This window comes from Mugil cephalus, chromosome 7, assembly GCF_022458985.1.
Source record: "Mugil cephalus isolate CIBA_MC_2020 chromosome 7, CIBA_Mcephalus_1.1, whole genome shotgun sequence".
Classification (NCBI taxonomy): Eukaryota; Metazoa; Chordata; class Actinopteri; order Mugiliformes; family Mugilidae; genus Mugil; species Mugil cephalus.
The window spans coordinates 6,866,551-6,881,352 of NC_061776.1; the positions used below are offsets into that span (position 1 = coordinate 6,866,551).

At 41.1% G+C, this 14,802-nt stretch overlaps 1 protein-coding gene across 10 annotated transcripts in view; it reads right to left on the bottom strand.

Moving 5' to 3' along the window:
- LOC125010492 (rho GTPase-activating protein 12-like) overlaps positions 1–13,884 on the bottom strand; it is a 60,417-nt gene extending 46,533 nt beyond the window's left edge. For 2 of the 10 annotated variants that reach the window (XM_047589148.1, XM_047589147.1), the window contains exons 1-2: positions 13,646–13,883; positions 3,176–3,950 (exon numbers count right to left, since the gene is read on the bottom strand). In XM_047589148.1, the coding sequence (XP_047445104.1) occupies positions 3,176–3,877 (702 nt within the window). In that variant the 5' untranslated portion in view covers positions 3,878–3,950; positions 13,646–13,883. Of the gene's footprint in view, positions 1–3,175; positions 3,951–13,645 lie in introns of all 10 variants that reach the window. The other 8 variants (XM_047589150.1, XM_047589149.1, XM_047589153.1 and 5 more) reach the window with 6 other exon arrangements.
- Positions 13,885–14,802: the final 918 nt, after the last annotated feature.

Consider the following 14,802-nt stretch of genomic DNA (forward strand, 5'->3'; position numbering starts at 1 on the left):
GTCTTCTGCTTCGGCACAAACTAGTTTAAGTGGTGTACAAAATGTCCACATACAAATATAGAACAACTTCTAACCTCCCAGTCAGGAATCCACATCTAAGAAATCTCAAATGACAAATATCCAGTCTGGAAAATGCCACAAAACAAGACAAACACTAAAATTCATTCATAAGTGATCTCAGCCATCTCATGATTAATAATAAAAGTAGTTATTCAGAACCACTCACTCTCCGTTTCTCAGCAATAAGTTTAAAGAAATACAATATAGATTACTTCACAAACACACAGGACACCTCATGTTATGAACAAAATTGCCCCTCATAGATCACCAATGTGCTTTAAATGTAAATTAACAAGTGGGACATGAATACACTGCTTCTGGAGCCGCCCAGGAATATCAAACTTCTCGTCATGTGTATCTGAGGAAGTGACCGGAATATTTAAACACAGGGTAAGTTAAGACCTGAGATCGTTTTCATTGGGGCTTTGAATAAAGTTATGGATGCAAAAAGATCAACATTACCCAATAAACTCTTGGTTTATAATCGGATCAGTGAGAATCCTTCCACTGTAACTCAGTGATACAATGACATTTCTAGAGTTTTACCTAAGGAAAGACTAAGAGCCAAACTAAAAGGAAATGACAACACCTTTATGGACATATGGCAGCTTTTACTGGATTATCTGTCTAGGGAGAGAGGAGGAGGAGGTGCCAAGCTGAGGTCAACGGTGATAAGAAATGTTTCTTAACAGGTACAAGGACACATATCATTTGTTGATAGGCTAACCCTAGACCTAGACCTAGACCTAACCCTAACCCTAGGCCGTAGGGTTAGGGTTAGGTCTCCCAATCAGGAGCTGGAAATAAGAACGAGGTCTTGCAGCTGGACTCACAAACACAACCCTACTTCCTGCATTCACTCTGCTCCTTAGCTTCTACATTCATCCATCCTTCTCAACTGGCTGCTTCAAATATATGAGAGCAGAGATGTGGAGGGTACACTTTGTATCCTGGCTCACACCTGAGCTGTTGTCACCAGCACCATGCTGCCAGGACTGAGGAGAGAAGAAAAACAAAAAAAACACACAAACACGTCAGCGGACAACACCCACCTTCTGGCTCAGACCGGCTCTGCAGCACTGACCAGACAATCAGTCACAGCAGGACTGCGAATTCATTAAACCTCGTCTTGATGACACCAACATGGAGGACGCAAACAAAAACACACAAGCCAAACTAAAAGAAGGTGTAACTTGGTGCTCGTCTTCATAAAGTCACGACTGCAGCAGTTTTAGATTCACACAGCAAGTGTCGGAAAGAGGTTTAAAGGACTTAAAAAAAAAAATCAATTTTCTTATTCAAATCTATCTCCATCTGATACTGACTCATTAAATCCTTCGATGTTTTTCCTAAATTCACGCCCAGACGCTACATCCTCTCATTAGATATCTCACGAGACTGTTTGTAATTTTGCATGCAGATACTTGACAGATGCTACAACTCATTACTACAACAAATCTTTGAAAGCAGTGACAACATTAGTTTTAGTTTGAAGTAAAAATTGTTTCAAAACTGAAAAATCTCTAAATTGATTAATGAATCGAATCGGGAACTTGTAAACCAGAATCTAAATGATTCAGGAAATCAGTAAAGACGACCTTAGTATGGCCTTAGTAGTGTGAACATGGACAAAGAAAACACACTCACTGAATCTGAATTAAAAATGGTTAATTAGCTGCTTACATGTTATTTGTTTGGATTTAAAACCAATCAAAAAAAAGCACAAGGAAAGAAATCCAACAAATCAAAGGCAGGGATATTATATTTTGCCGTGATACTTCCACTGAGAATGAGAAAAATCACAGTGTGTTTGCTGCCACACAAAGCTAGACCGGTTGTATACAAAACCAAAACAAGCTTGACAACTTTGACCTTTGCGCTGCCATTTAAACAGTGGAGGAAGGAAGGAGCTCCATTGTTAACCTGGGCCGCTTTCAGAAAATATACTTTGAAATTGTGTATGTTCACTTCCAGATAACCTTTCACACACAACATGCTGAGGCAGCAGTTACGTCAGTGTCGAATGCATCACAGTGTGATCCAGACTCCAGAAACTAAAGGTGACAGATTAACCAGGAAGCCCGACGTCTCCGCCAAAAGAAAAACAGAGGTGTCCTTTAGCAGAAGGGAAGGACTGTGAAACCAAGCGAGCACTTGTAAAATGAACACAACTTCTCCCGTGGTCCACAAATTAAAGGTCTGAGACCAGGTTTCTATTTTCTCACGTGTTTTTGTTCTGCAGTACACAGGGCTGCAACACAAAGAGTTTCACCAGCAAAAGCCACTGGTTATCAGAAGGTGGATGTGGAACAAAATTTGCAAAAAAAGAGATAATGGCCAACGACAGCAACACAACAAATTCATTCCACCAACACAAGTACAACCAAAAGTCAGAGTACGACAAGAGCCAGAAAATGCATCTGGAGAAAGAAACCACATTATCTGGTTAAGATGACCAGATGTCCCCAATTTCTGGGGACAGTCCTCGTTTTGGACGACCTGTACCCCCTTGATTTTAGCTTTTTATGATGAGAAAAAATAAAATGTTGCATGCAAACTACAATTATTACGGTGGCCAGCCGTGCTGCTATTGACATTACAGACATAGCAGTTTAAATATTAATAAATAACGAAACCGTAATTTTCCCTGTTTCTTCATTTCATCTTGATAACATGCAACAGAAAAAGCAAAAACTCAGCTGATAATTGCTGACGCATTCGGTCGGTCCATTCCTTATGAGAAGCAAAGCAAGCGATGTAAAGATAGAAACGAAGTGTTTGCATTTCAACGGGTGGAAGATATGTTGCTGTTTGCAAACTCGTTTGAATAGTCACTACAGTTTCCTCCAAAACAACTTAAACATGTAGTGAAGCAGCTTATTTGACTATAACTGGTCAGTATCATCTTATGTAGAGACAGACTGAGTCAAAAACATGGATTGGAATTAGAATATTTTTTATCATGATTTTTATCGGGATAAATGTTTGTAGTCCATGTTGCCCATCCCTAGTCTGAAGATGCATTGGTAGAGAAAGGTTTTAGATTTGCTCCAACTGTCATTTATTAAAATAAATATAAAAAGAAAGAAAAAAGCCAAGGTAGCGTTGACTTTACCTGGAGATGTTCAGTTGAAGAGCTGCTCAGTTCGTCTCCGGACTCCGAGTCGTTGGTGCGCCTCTCTTCACCCGCCGAGTCGCAGTGCTGGGTGGTGTCCACGTCCAGCGGAGCCCTCACCAGGTCTGGGGATCGGGCTCGAGAGCGCGGCAGAGTGCTGGACCCTCCTTTTTGAGGGGGTTGAGGGCCGGCGCTGCCACCGTGGACGAGGATGTCGGCCAGAGCCCTGTCGTGCTCGGTGGGACTAGTGGGCGGGTGGTGGTGGTTGTTGTTGTCCCTCCGTTGACTCGGGGGGCTGAAGTGGCCCGATGAGGCGGTTTGCGCCGAAGGAGAGCGCCGGTAGGTGGAGTCGTGTCTGTTCTCAGACGGCCGATCGGGGAGTCCCAGCTCCAGGTTGCTCGGTTTGACCCAGACTGCATGCCGACTTTGTGGAGGAGTGTTTCCGGCGGAGGGAGGGGGATGTGGAAGGGCTTTGGGAGGCGGCATGAGGGCTTTGCGGACTTCGCGAACATACTGAGCAGGTACATAAAAAGCCTTAGCCCCTTCGTCCTTCCTCACCTGCCACCAGTCCTCGTTGGTCTTCTTGACCAGCATGTAGCATTCCCCCTGTCGGATGGAGATGAGGCGGTCCTTGGACTTGTAGTCATAGTCGTAGTCCACCTCGATGTAGACCTGGCCCGGGGCGATAGGCAGCTCCGCCATGGCGCCTCCGACTGTCCAGCAGGCAGTTCACCTCAAGAGGAAAAGACTTTTCACCATGGCTTCATGGGCAGAGCTGGGGAGAAAACAAACAGGGCGTCAGGTAAAAATAAAAAGAGACTGCCACGATCTAGTGGTCTGATTATGAACACCATTTTAACTATAACGTCAAAAAGGGGACTTTTGTTGCATGGAAAACCTCCCAGGTTTTATCTGACACTACTCATAGTCCATGTCTTCACGAATATGATTTTGTGTGTACGTTTCTGCCGACCATCGTGAAGGATTTGGATTTTTCAGTGACTGAAACTGCACCTTTTTGAATCCCAGGGTGAAATACATAAATACGGAGCTTTTATGCGGTTCACAAACACACTGATGTCAATGCCACACCTCTCGCCACCTATAGCCCCTCATAACAACAACAACATCAATGACTACAGACTTGTGACGGTGTTGCATCAGATATGGACCCATGTTGGGCAGCTAGAGCGATATATACTACTGTATGTTTACTGTATGTTTGTGTACAGCATGCACCACCACTACTACTAATTTTTTTTTTTTTTTTGACCGACTTCTGTAGAAGAAACAGAGCCACACATACGTCTGGGTTATGTACCACAGCGCTTCTAGATGGGATTTTGCAATGAATCGATGTTCACCAAGAAATTCCCAAAATTGAATTTCACAGTATGACACCAAGAAGAAATTACTTTACCAACATCTTACTTGTTGAAAACAAACTGGCCTCCCAGTCAAATGGGATTTCTCAGGCTGTACGTTTAGTTTTATCACAAAATAATTTAGGAAACAGTTTTTAAGTGTTTTAACGTTACCCCGAAAAACTTAATACAACATGAGGATAACCACTTTTCAATCCCTTAAGCGAAACAACGGTTCATTCTCTGCTGAAGCAATCAGAAAAAATCAGAAACTGAACATAGCTCAGAGCTTCAGAGTAAAGGATTAGACGGAAGGAGTCATGTGAGTCACATCATCTTCTTCCACCCAAACCAACAACATGCTGCTGCTGCTGCTGTTGAGAAATTTGTCGAATCACACACATAGTTTCCTGCTGAAGTCACACTCTCTCCGCTACCACATGACTTGTAGCACACCTTGACCGGCCTCAGCTTTCAAGTGGAGCTCTCTTTTCATGACACGACATTTCAAAAATGCTCGTAACGCAGCTGAAAGACGCCGACAGACAGAAACGCATCACCACAAAGCCAAGACTTGGGCAAACGTGAGTTAAAAAACAAGAAACCGAGAACTGCTTAATTGATTAAAAGGTTTTATTGAACGGAATGAGTGCGACATGATGAGATCTTTTCATGAACACTCACTAGAGAGTTCATTAGTTATTTAAAATAACCGAGACAGCTGTTGATTCATCTGTGTCTTCCCTCTGGAGGCTGTTTGTAGAACTATTAAAATTGTGTTATTTTGCATCAACACATGCTTCATTATTTTGCCATTTTGCTTTTTCTGTTGAGAATGTTTCTGGCATTTAATTAGAGATAAAAGTGACAAACTAAAGGAAACTTTGCAGCTGATAATGTCCAAATGTAAGACAAAGGAATAAAGGATTAACTGTAAAATAATAATAATAATGATAATAGTGCTTATAAAAATGACTATTTCAAGATATTTCAAGAATATTATAACCGTCAGAAAGGGAGTTTGAGTGCAGGGCTGTTATATTTTCATATTTTACTACATGTTATATTAGTTATATTACCACCAGTAGTAACAGATCCTTTCTACTACAACAGTCCTCCGCTGTAATAATGTTCAGTTTATATTGAAACAGCGTCATAAAGGTTAGTAATTCAACTGCGGGAGTATTTTGGAGGATGGAGTTTGTGGTGTCGTTAAACTGGATTTGAACTGTAACGTGTTTGTTTTGTCTAGCCCACTGACTAAAATGGGGTTGTCAAAATAATAGAAACAGCCGGCAGAGTGTGTATAACCCAATACTATTTAACAGTACTACAAACCACAGACTCCAAAATGAAAACCCAGTGGAATTCCAAAAAAAGTGTCTGATACACTGTTATTAATTCTCCTTGTGTTGTGTAAAAGCTGTTTTTGTAACTGTTATTAATACAGATTTAACTCTTCTCTTGCAGCAACACTGGAGGTACATTACAACAGACTGACATTATGAAACTGTGACTACAGTTTCCTGGAATAAAGAGATCTAGGAAAAACATTTTGCAATAGCATTTCTATTTTACAATCCCAGCAAAGTGCCTCAAATGTGCAGTGTGCTGATACTAAATGTCCTCAAGTTTAGAAATGTTGCATTCGGATTTGGAAACTCAATTCTCATAGATATTTTCACAGTAGCTTGGTGTAGAAAAATAAATACTTCGCCTGGACAATGCGATAGTCCTACAACCAATCATAGCCATTTTAGTGTAAAAAAATTCAAATCCACATAATGAATTCCCAACGGAGGGACTCCAGACCAACTTTCCACAACAAAAAAATAAATAAATCATTGCACTGGGTAGCTGGTCAGGGTTTGAGGAATTTTAAACGTTCCTTATCAATACTATTTCCTCAGCCATATTTATATTCACAGGTCAAAAACCACAGTTCATCATTTGAAAACTTGAGGGTGGCACCAAACATGAGTCAGTCCACAAACCTCCATGATAACTTAATATTAAAATACACCTCTTGAATGTCATGAATGAAGGACTTGGCTATAGAGACCAAAACTGTTTCCTGTACCAGGTTGTAAACATGTTGATTTGCAACAACAACAGGTTTGGCAAGAAATTACAGCTAGCATCTTTGGGGTTGCCAATCGTTTTTCCTGGCATCGGCTCCACCCCCGTCACCATTTGTGAACCACCCAGGTGGAGTCAGGTGTTACCAAGGTGGCGACGGGTGGAGATGTTCCCAAAATTGCTCTTGGGGAAAACCAACAACAAACGGCAGATTCGTCCATGTAAAGTTTACATAAGCACTAGCCTAAACTAAAATGTGAGCTTCATCTAATCCGGAGGAAGTTACAGGATATTACAGAACGAGCAGCAGGATATTACAAAGACGGTCATAATTCCGATCCCACATGTGTGAGTCACATCCAGAGAAACCTCGGCCTTACAAAACCAACGTCCTTCCTCAACATATTGGACTACAAGTAGACAAAACAACACGGCTATTTTGTTTTGTTTTTTTCATCCCAGTATCAGTGCAGTAAACTGGGCAGTAGACCAACCTCATGGCAAATAAGAGCCACTGTAAAACGTGGTGGTTATAGCGGTTCCACTTTTCCTTTCCGTCCCACACAAGCTACGCCCTTTTTTTTTTTACAACCAATTCATTGACTGTGAAGCTGTTTTACGGTACAGTCGTCATAAACCCTACAGCTGAACAGTAAACCTGGATTTGGTAGATATTATCTGAAAGTACTGCAGCCTTTTTGACCACCTTCAGTTGTGCATTAGCTTAATAAAGACCTGTGATTAGGCCACCAGTGGCTGGATTACTCTACCGACGCCGTGGCCACACGAACAGTATCACCCCAGATTAACTCGCCGGTTCAGGATAACAGGCGGTGAGGGAAATCTGACCGAATTTATCGGCTGAACAGAAAGTCCATTAGCCAAATGAAACTGGAAGGGGAAAAAAAAAAAAACGCTGCGTCTGGTGCCAACATTAGACTGGGTGATGGGTATGCAATGACTAGAAGTGGCAGCTTTCCTCATTAACCTGTGACCTCTTAAATCAGTTGACAGGAGGAAGACCAGGCCCTAATCCTCACGCTGTAGACATATGGAGTCTAGTAAAAGGCAGTAATACAAATAATAAGCCAGAGTCCACTGTACTGTTTCACATAAGTGAGAAACAAACTAAAAATCTAACTCCAGGCTAAGGATGGGCATTGACAATTCATTATTGATTCTGCTTATCGATCTGATTCTTTATCTATATTCCCTTATCAATTCCTAGGCCTTTGTGGTTTCCTGTAAAGAACAGAAATTTATTGAGTTTCTAAAAGAGATAAGAGCTTGTGTAAGTAAATAAATCGGAGACTGGTCACTAGATCCTCACTAGCTCTGCTCTGCTGAGACTTGTTGACGGGAGATTGTCGAACACATGGCGCTCTCGGTATTTAATGCCGTGTGTCGTTGACAAATGCTTCAGCATGTTGGTGGTGTTGTCACTTTTTCTTGAAATTATGGTGCTGCATAAGTTGCAAGTGAATTCACACTTTGGACCATTTCAGTGCTGTCTTGAAGGAGAAAAATAAAGCCTTGTCCACATAGAAGGCAATAAAACCCTTCACGGTTTGTAAACAATGTAATGTTTTTTGAAGGGCGGGGCTTAGCTGGAGGCAAAATATGTCACACACAAAGGAGGACACAGAGGGGACGAAGTCTGGTCCGTTTTTATCAAGTGAAGCTTCTCCAACAAAGATATTACAAGAAGTAAGTGGAACCGCTGTGGAGGGTAACGTAGTAAATGCAACTTCTGCTTGGACACCACTGAAACATACAACTAATGTTGTTAATAATGATTAACGTAATTTCAGGACGCTTTAATAGATGGTGGCAGATTGTTCCAAAGAGATGGTCCTCTATGATGCAGTGTATCCGGTATAAAGGGCGATGAATGTCTTTAGACTGTCTAAATGTATGATACATCTCAAAATAACATCCAAGGCTGTTGCTGTGGTCAGCATGGTGAATTTGGTGGTAGGAACCAAGTAAGACGGTTTCTTCCTGTGTGTTAACACTGATCAGTAATCACACTGATTGTGTATACACATAGTTAAAATACTATATTTCTTAGCTGGGAAAGTTTGGGACTTGAGTCATCACAGCTGTTAGACAAGAGTTAATTTCCCGCAATACTTGCTCAACATTTCCCCTTGTTGTTAGTTTTTTTTTTTTCCCCACTCTGTCACTTATCCTGCCAAAGTTTTAATGTAAATCGCCAACAACTGTGAGCTGTTGATTGAAATACTGCCTTGTGGTTATAGTTCATATTTTTACAGGGACAACTTATTTTCAATTTTAAATTACGGTTACCGCAATGGACGACATGTACTTTACAGAAAACCCCTCCATTGAAATAAATTTCTGTTTTTAAATATGTAAAACTTAATTTGATCTCGAGTCAAACGCTTTTTTCAGGTTTGAGTGTCGAAAACATGAGAATATTTTACGTTTCTTTGCATTTTCTGGTCGTCAGCTTAATTCTGGGTCTTGGGTTTAGATAGTTGGTCCTACAAAACAGAACATTCAATCGCATTTTCCACTACTTTCTCTGGCTTGACCTCATAAAATATTAAATGAATGTTGAAAAAAATACCTGGTTTCACTTGTCAACTAATTAAACATCTCATATCTAGCACTTAAATTGCATCAGGAATAAACAGAGACTAGGGCTACACTATGAAAATACCTCAAAACTACAGGACTCTGGAAGGACCTGAGTGTCTCCTTCTCTTATCCCTGCCTAGATTAAGCCTCGGCTTGAGTACTGCTGTTTACTAAAGAGCACAAATCTTCTCAGAGTCCAATCAGCAAAAAATCAGAAGAAGCACCTTAATTTAAAGCGATGGTAATGAGATTTAGGGTGGGGCGTGGGGCAGACAGGGCGGGAGTCGTGAGTAAAACCAGACGGGACATTAAAATAAGGCCTCTGTTGACAGGGATGGGAAATAAAAAGAAAAACGTGTGAGGAGCTGATTGAACTGACAAAAAATCTTGAAAAATCTGCTACTGTCAGCGAGTGTTAGCAAACACACCCTCACATTTCTTTTGCCACCTCAGCACAACAGGAAGCAGCACCTTGGAAAAGAGGTTCCTTGTTGCTAATGGCGCTGAATGTTTCTGCAGAGACGAAACCGAGGCGGCAGCTTCGAGTCTCACATGACTCCTGTTAGCGAACTGTTTCAACCTCGAGCCGGGCTGCTAGTTATTACTTTGAGTGAGTTATTTTCATGAGACAGAGCGAATCTCTGTCCCCTAACGGAGGCATTTAAAGAGAAGGGAAAGCGTGTTTGTCCGTCTCAATTCAATGTCCATATTTTGTATGTGTTGCTATGGAAGGAGAAACAAAGCGGGGACTGTTTTCCCATTCACTTAAGTGAATTAATATCACAGCCATCAGTTTTTTTTAAGACCTGCAATAACCCGTTAGAAAACAGCTGATGGCAAGTTTTGACAATTGCTGCCTTTACATTATCCCTGGAAATGTGCAAAACTTAATTTAATAAGAGAAGTTATGCAGACATTGATACTAGAAGAAGTATATCTTCATACTACGGCCAAACATTTTAGAGACATGTTTGGACGTAGCTAACACACCAAATACGCGGCAAACATTTCCCTTTAACGCACCCACACACCAAACCAAATTCGAAGAACTACTGGTAATGAAGGCAGAGTCATGTTCAGTTGCCTCACGTTGCCTCCGTCTGGGCCAAAACGTTGCACAATTACGACTCACAAGGACCTGATTTCGATGGATTGGACTTAATTGAGAGATACTTAAATGAATTTCTAAGTTATGAAAGAGATTTTCACAAAAACTAATGTTGTCATTGGTTCACAGAGTTTTGTGGTATTTCCACCACATTTGACCTCTGCTTTCACATCTTTCACGTGGCTTTGTTTTTGTCCAGCTGTTCTCTGTCGTCTTACTTCTAAAAGTCAAAACGCTGCCACGTGTCATCAGCTTTCAGCACCGGCAGGGCTTTCATATTCCGATATCACACTGAAAATAGTGACCAGGCCTTTAGGCTTTTAGTGGGGTCTGACCTCCCGCTGTGAGATTTAGATTCTTTTTCCTCTCATACGTCACCAACGACGTCTTTTTTACACATTTTACACACTGCGAGGTAAACAACGAACAGCACGGACGTAAGTGAGTCGAATGTTAGCAATTTTGTCCCTTTCGGAAAGTATACAAACGCAGCACAGACTGGAAAACTGATAAAAGGTGGGCCTGCCATATCACTACACAAGCTGTATAGAACACTGTGCTGTATATTCATATCAGGATTCCCCCTTTCTGTGGGATTTCCCAAGCATGACGTAGGGCTAATTGGCGTACATTAAAGATAATGTAGCTACACATTTGATTTGTTTGATTGAAAAAAAACCTGATCTTATGGGAGTCGACCTAAACTTTGCTCCTTTTCGAGATCTGAGTGAGCGGCTCTCGCAGCCCTGGAGCTTCTATAATGACTCCCTAACAGGATGCACACTGACAAAATCAGAACGTGACAGGCATCATCGGGTAATTTAGCGGGGTGACACGGGATGCGCTTCCCCGGATAGATTGGAGGGTCATTTGATGGGGAAAGAAATGCCGTGTCAACCCTTTCACACTGCCGACAAGACTCGAGACGACGTGCGATAATAAGACATTCAAAATAGATGTTGTATCAGAAGAAAACATACCTTATTGATCCTGTTTCCCACCCCTAACATATCTAATTTACGCTGTACAGTTTTATTTTTTATGCTTATATAGGTTCTGTGTTTTTGTACAGGTGAGTCAAATTCCTTGCATGTGAACACATACTTGGCCAATAAAGCTGATTCTGATTTTGCACTCATCCAGGTATGGTGGCATAACTAAAACAAAACCTTTGAGTTTTCTTGGCGATGTTTCACCACTCATCCAAGCAGCTTCTTCACTTCTAAATGACTTACGGGAAACATCTTAACCTGAAACCCACAAGACTCTAGAGTCGTTTTAATGACCCAATACTCACCAGAGAGAGGAACCATTGGTACCAGCCACAACTACTGGCCAAACAGCCATTTCAAACATCGTATTGGCCTCAGATTTAACGGAAAATGTTAACATCTCTCCGTGGCTGCTAGTGCTGGTGCTGCGTTTCCAATATTCAACTCACAACTCAATCTTTCTGTTTTTCATCATCAGAGCAGCGAAAACACTGACCTCTCTGTGAGAACCGGATGAACGGACCCAATCTACGACATCAGGAATGAGCGGAACCAGCCAAGTGGCGCACCGTGACCTTCAAATACAGGCCGGCGCTGGCCAGAGCAGCAGCAGCGAGCAGCCTGGATTCAGCTCGGCCTGGATTCAGCTCGCTCTGCCCCAGTTAGGCACCTCTCACCACGATTTCCCTCGAAACTCAACTCCCTGAGGTCTCTCCTGCGACTGTTATAACCGCAATCTGTCACACTTCAACTCACCACAGCCAGCTGCAGCTCGCTTAATGAGGGAAACAGCATAAAGGAAAGAAAACCCACACAGAATAGAAAGGTCTTGATCTAGTAAACTTTACCCCTTCTGATAATTAATACCAAACAAATGATAATTGTTATATTGGGGGTATTTGGGCGAGAACTGCCCCAAAATATAACTATTATACAAATACAAAAGACTGAAAGTCCAATCAAGAACAAGCCTAAATGTAAGATTCTCTAAAAGTATATTCCAGTTTCTTTTGGAAAAGACGATCGCTGCAAATAACTGTGAAGTTGCGCTGCATAGTTTTAAATGGGAGAGGAATTTCCTCTGCGGAACAGCTTGGTTTCTTGACGGGATGCTGTTGTCGGTCTCATCTCTTGAATCTTGACCTATTGTTTATTTCTTTTTTCCTTGTTTGCTCCTTTATTGGATGCTGTGTTGCTGTATGTTTATGTCTGTATCCCTGCTTGTACCAATAATAAATAATGACATAACAAAAAATCAGTTCAAACATACTGTTCAGGATTTCTGCAGGTTTGAGAAAGTGAAGTTTAAGACATTTTAAGACCTTTATGGGTTAAATTTACCTACACAAAGTACAAAAACAATAAGGAAAATCTGAATTATTTTCAAAATAACGAAACTTATTGTCATTGAACTATGACCTCAGGAAATCCCTGGACTGGACGCCACTAATGAGGAACAGAAACATAGTAGGTCAGTCAAAGGGGGGGGGGGGGTCATACTGCAAATGAAGTGGTAATAAACAGATTTACTAAATGTAATTTAAGTCCTACACGCAAAATATGCTTGTATTCGAGACTTTTCAAGGCCTCGAAATGGGATCATCAATGTGATTAATGTCGAACACACACATATTTAGTCTGTGAAGCTGCCCAGACTTGCTTTACAACCTCTCTTTGTGAGGAAATGTTTGACTTAACCCGATAAAAGATCAAAGCTAATGTTGCTTTTACCTGATTAATGGATGAATTGACAACTATTAATGCTATTAATCCCAAATCAATGCATCAGTCATCGACTTGTAAGAAGCAAAGACACGTCTGCTTCTGTTTTTGACCAAACTCAGCTACTTTTATTTCCTCTGTGTGTGTGTGTGTGTGTGTGTGTTAGTACTGGGAATATGTTACCACCCATTTTCTGTCCATTTATATCCATTTATATTAGTCATAGTAGTAGTTTCTTTACTATTATTAGTCTTACTTTGTTTATACTTGTGATAGATAGATAGATAGATAGATGGATAGATAGATAGATAGATAGATAGATAGATAGATAGATAGATAGATAGATAGATAGATAGATAGATAGATAGATAGAAACTAGCCACCTTATGTCTATTTGTCACGTGTCGCAGCAGTTTTTTCTTATTATTATTGTTCATATACATTTCAGTCCCACTCACAGTTAAAGTCTTAATCCTAACAATAATATCTTGTAATGTTAAGCCGTGGTTCCCAGCTCCCAGGTCCTGTTTTAATCTGTCGCTAACTAATTAGCTTCCTGGTTACAGCATTCCTGAGTGTCCCGAGCACCTTCACCACCTACCTCCTCTTCTCTCGATCCCCGGGGACGATTAAAAACACACCCTCCGCCGCTCCCGAGCGAGAAAGGTTCAGTTCTCCGTGAAGTTTCCGTCCAAGAACGACCACCGTGTGAAACTCGTTTCCCTTTTACTTGTGTCCGGGGGGGGGGGGTTGTCAGATACGTGTGCTGTCGCCGGTTCTCCCGTGTCTTCCGTGGCCGTGGCCGGTGTGTAATCCTCCACAGGGTGACAACTTGGTCGTGGTTGAACTACCTTCAAACCACAGATCCTCTACTGGCAGGATAGACGCGATGTATCACTCCGCTGGTTAAACAGAACGACTTCACCAACTACTTTCAACCAGAGATCCTCTACTGACGGGATAGATGAGATGTACCACTCCACTGTTTTTGTCGTGGCCAGATTTCCGGTCCAGTGAGGACATAGAATTTGAAGTTATTATGTTATTTTTTATTATTATACTTTGCTTAAATGCTTGTATATCCCATCTCATTGTTATTCTATTTTTTTAATTATTTAATTTTTATTTTTATTCTTATTCTCATGTCTATGTGTGGTTCATATATGTTCTTTCTTATCTTGGGACTCTTGGACAAAACTATTTACCTGTGGGGATCAATAAATATTATATATATATATATATGGAAATTACAATCCTGTATGTGTTGCACATGTCAGAATTGATAATAAAGTTGACTTTGACTTTGATTTCCAGCAGCTTCCTGCAAATATTAAACAATCTTTGCCTCCGAGAAAAGAGACTTTTTTTTTTTGGCTTGACCTTTTTTGTACACTGAGTCTATGTCAGTCGTCCAGTCCAGTTTGTGATCCAGCTGTAGACCCAGGTTCTTAAAGGTCTGAACCACCTCCACACACTCACCGTTGATGTTTACAGACTGCAGGTGGGGCCTGGACCTACAGAAATCCACCGCCATCTCTTTAGCTTTAGCTGTATTGATCGAAAGGGGGTTCACTCCGCAATATTGGGATTTAGTTGTTCACTGGATTCTTGTACTTCTGTTCTTGTTACATCCCGATACATCCCACAATTGTAGTGTAATTTGAGAACTTTTGCATGTGACTTGACTGTGTTGTAGTGGAAATAACCATGATGGTACACGACTTCTAAAGTCAATATTTAAAATTAAAACACAAGCAC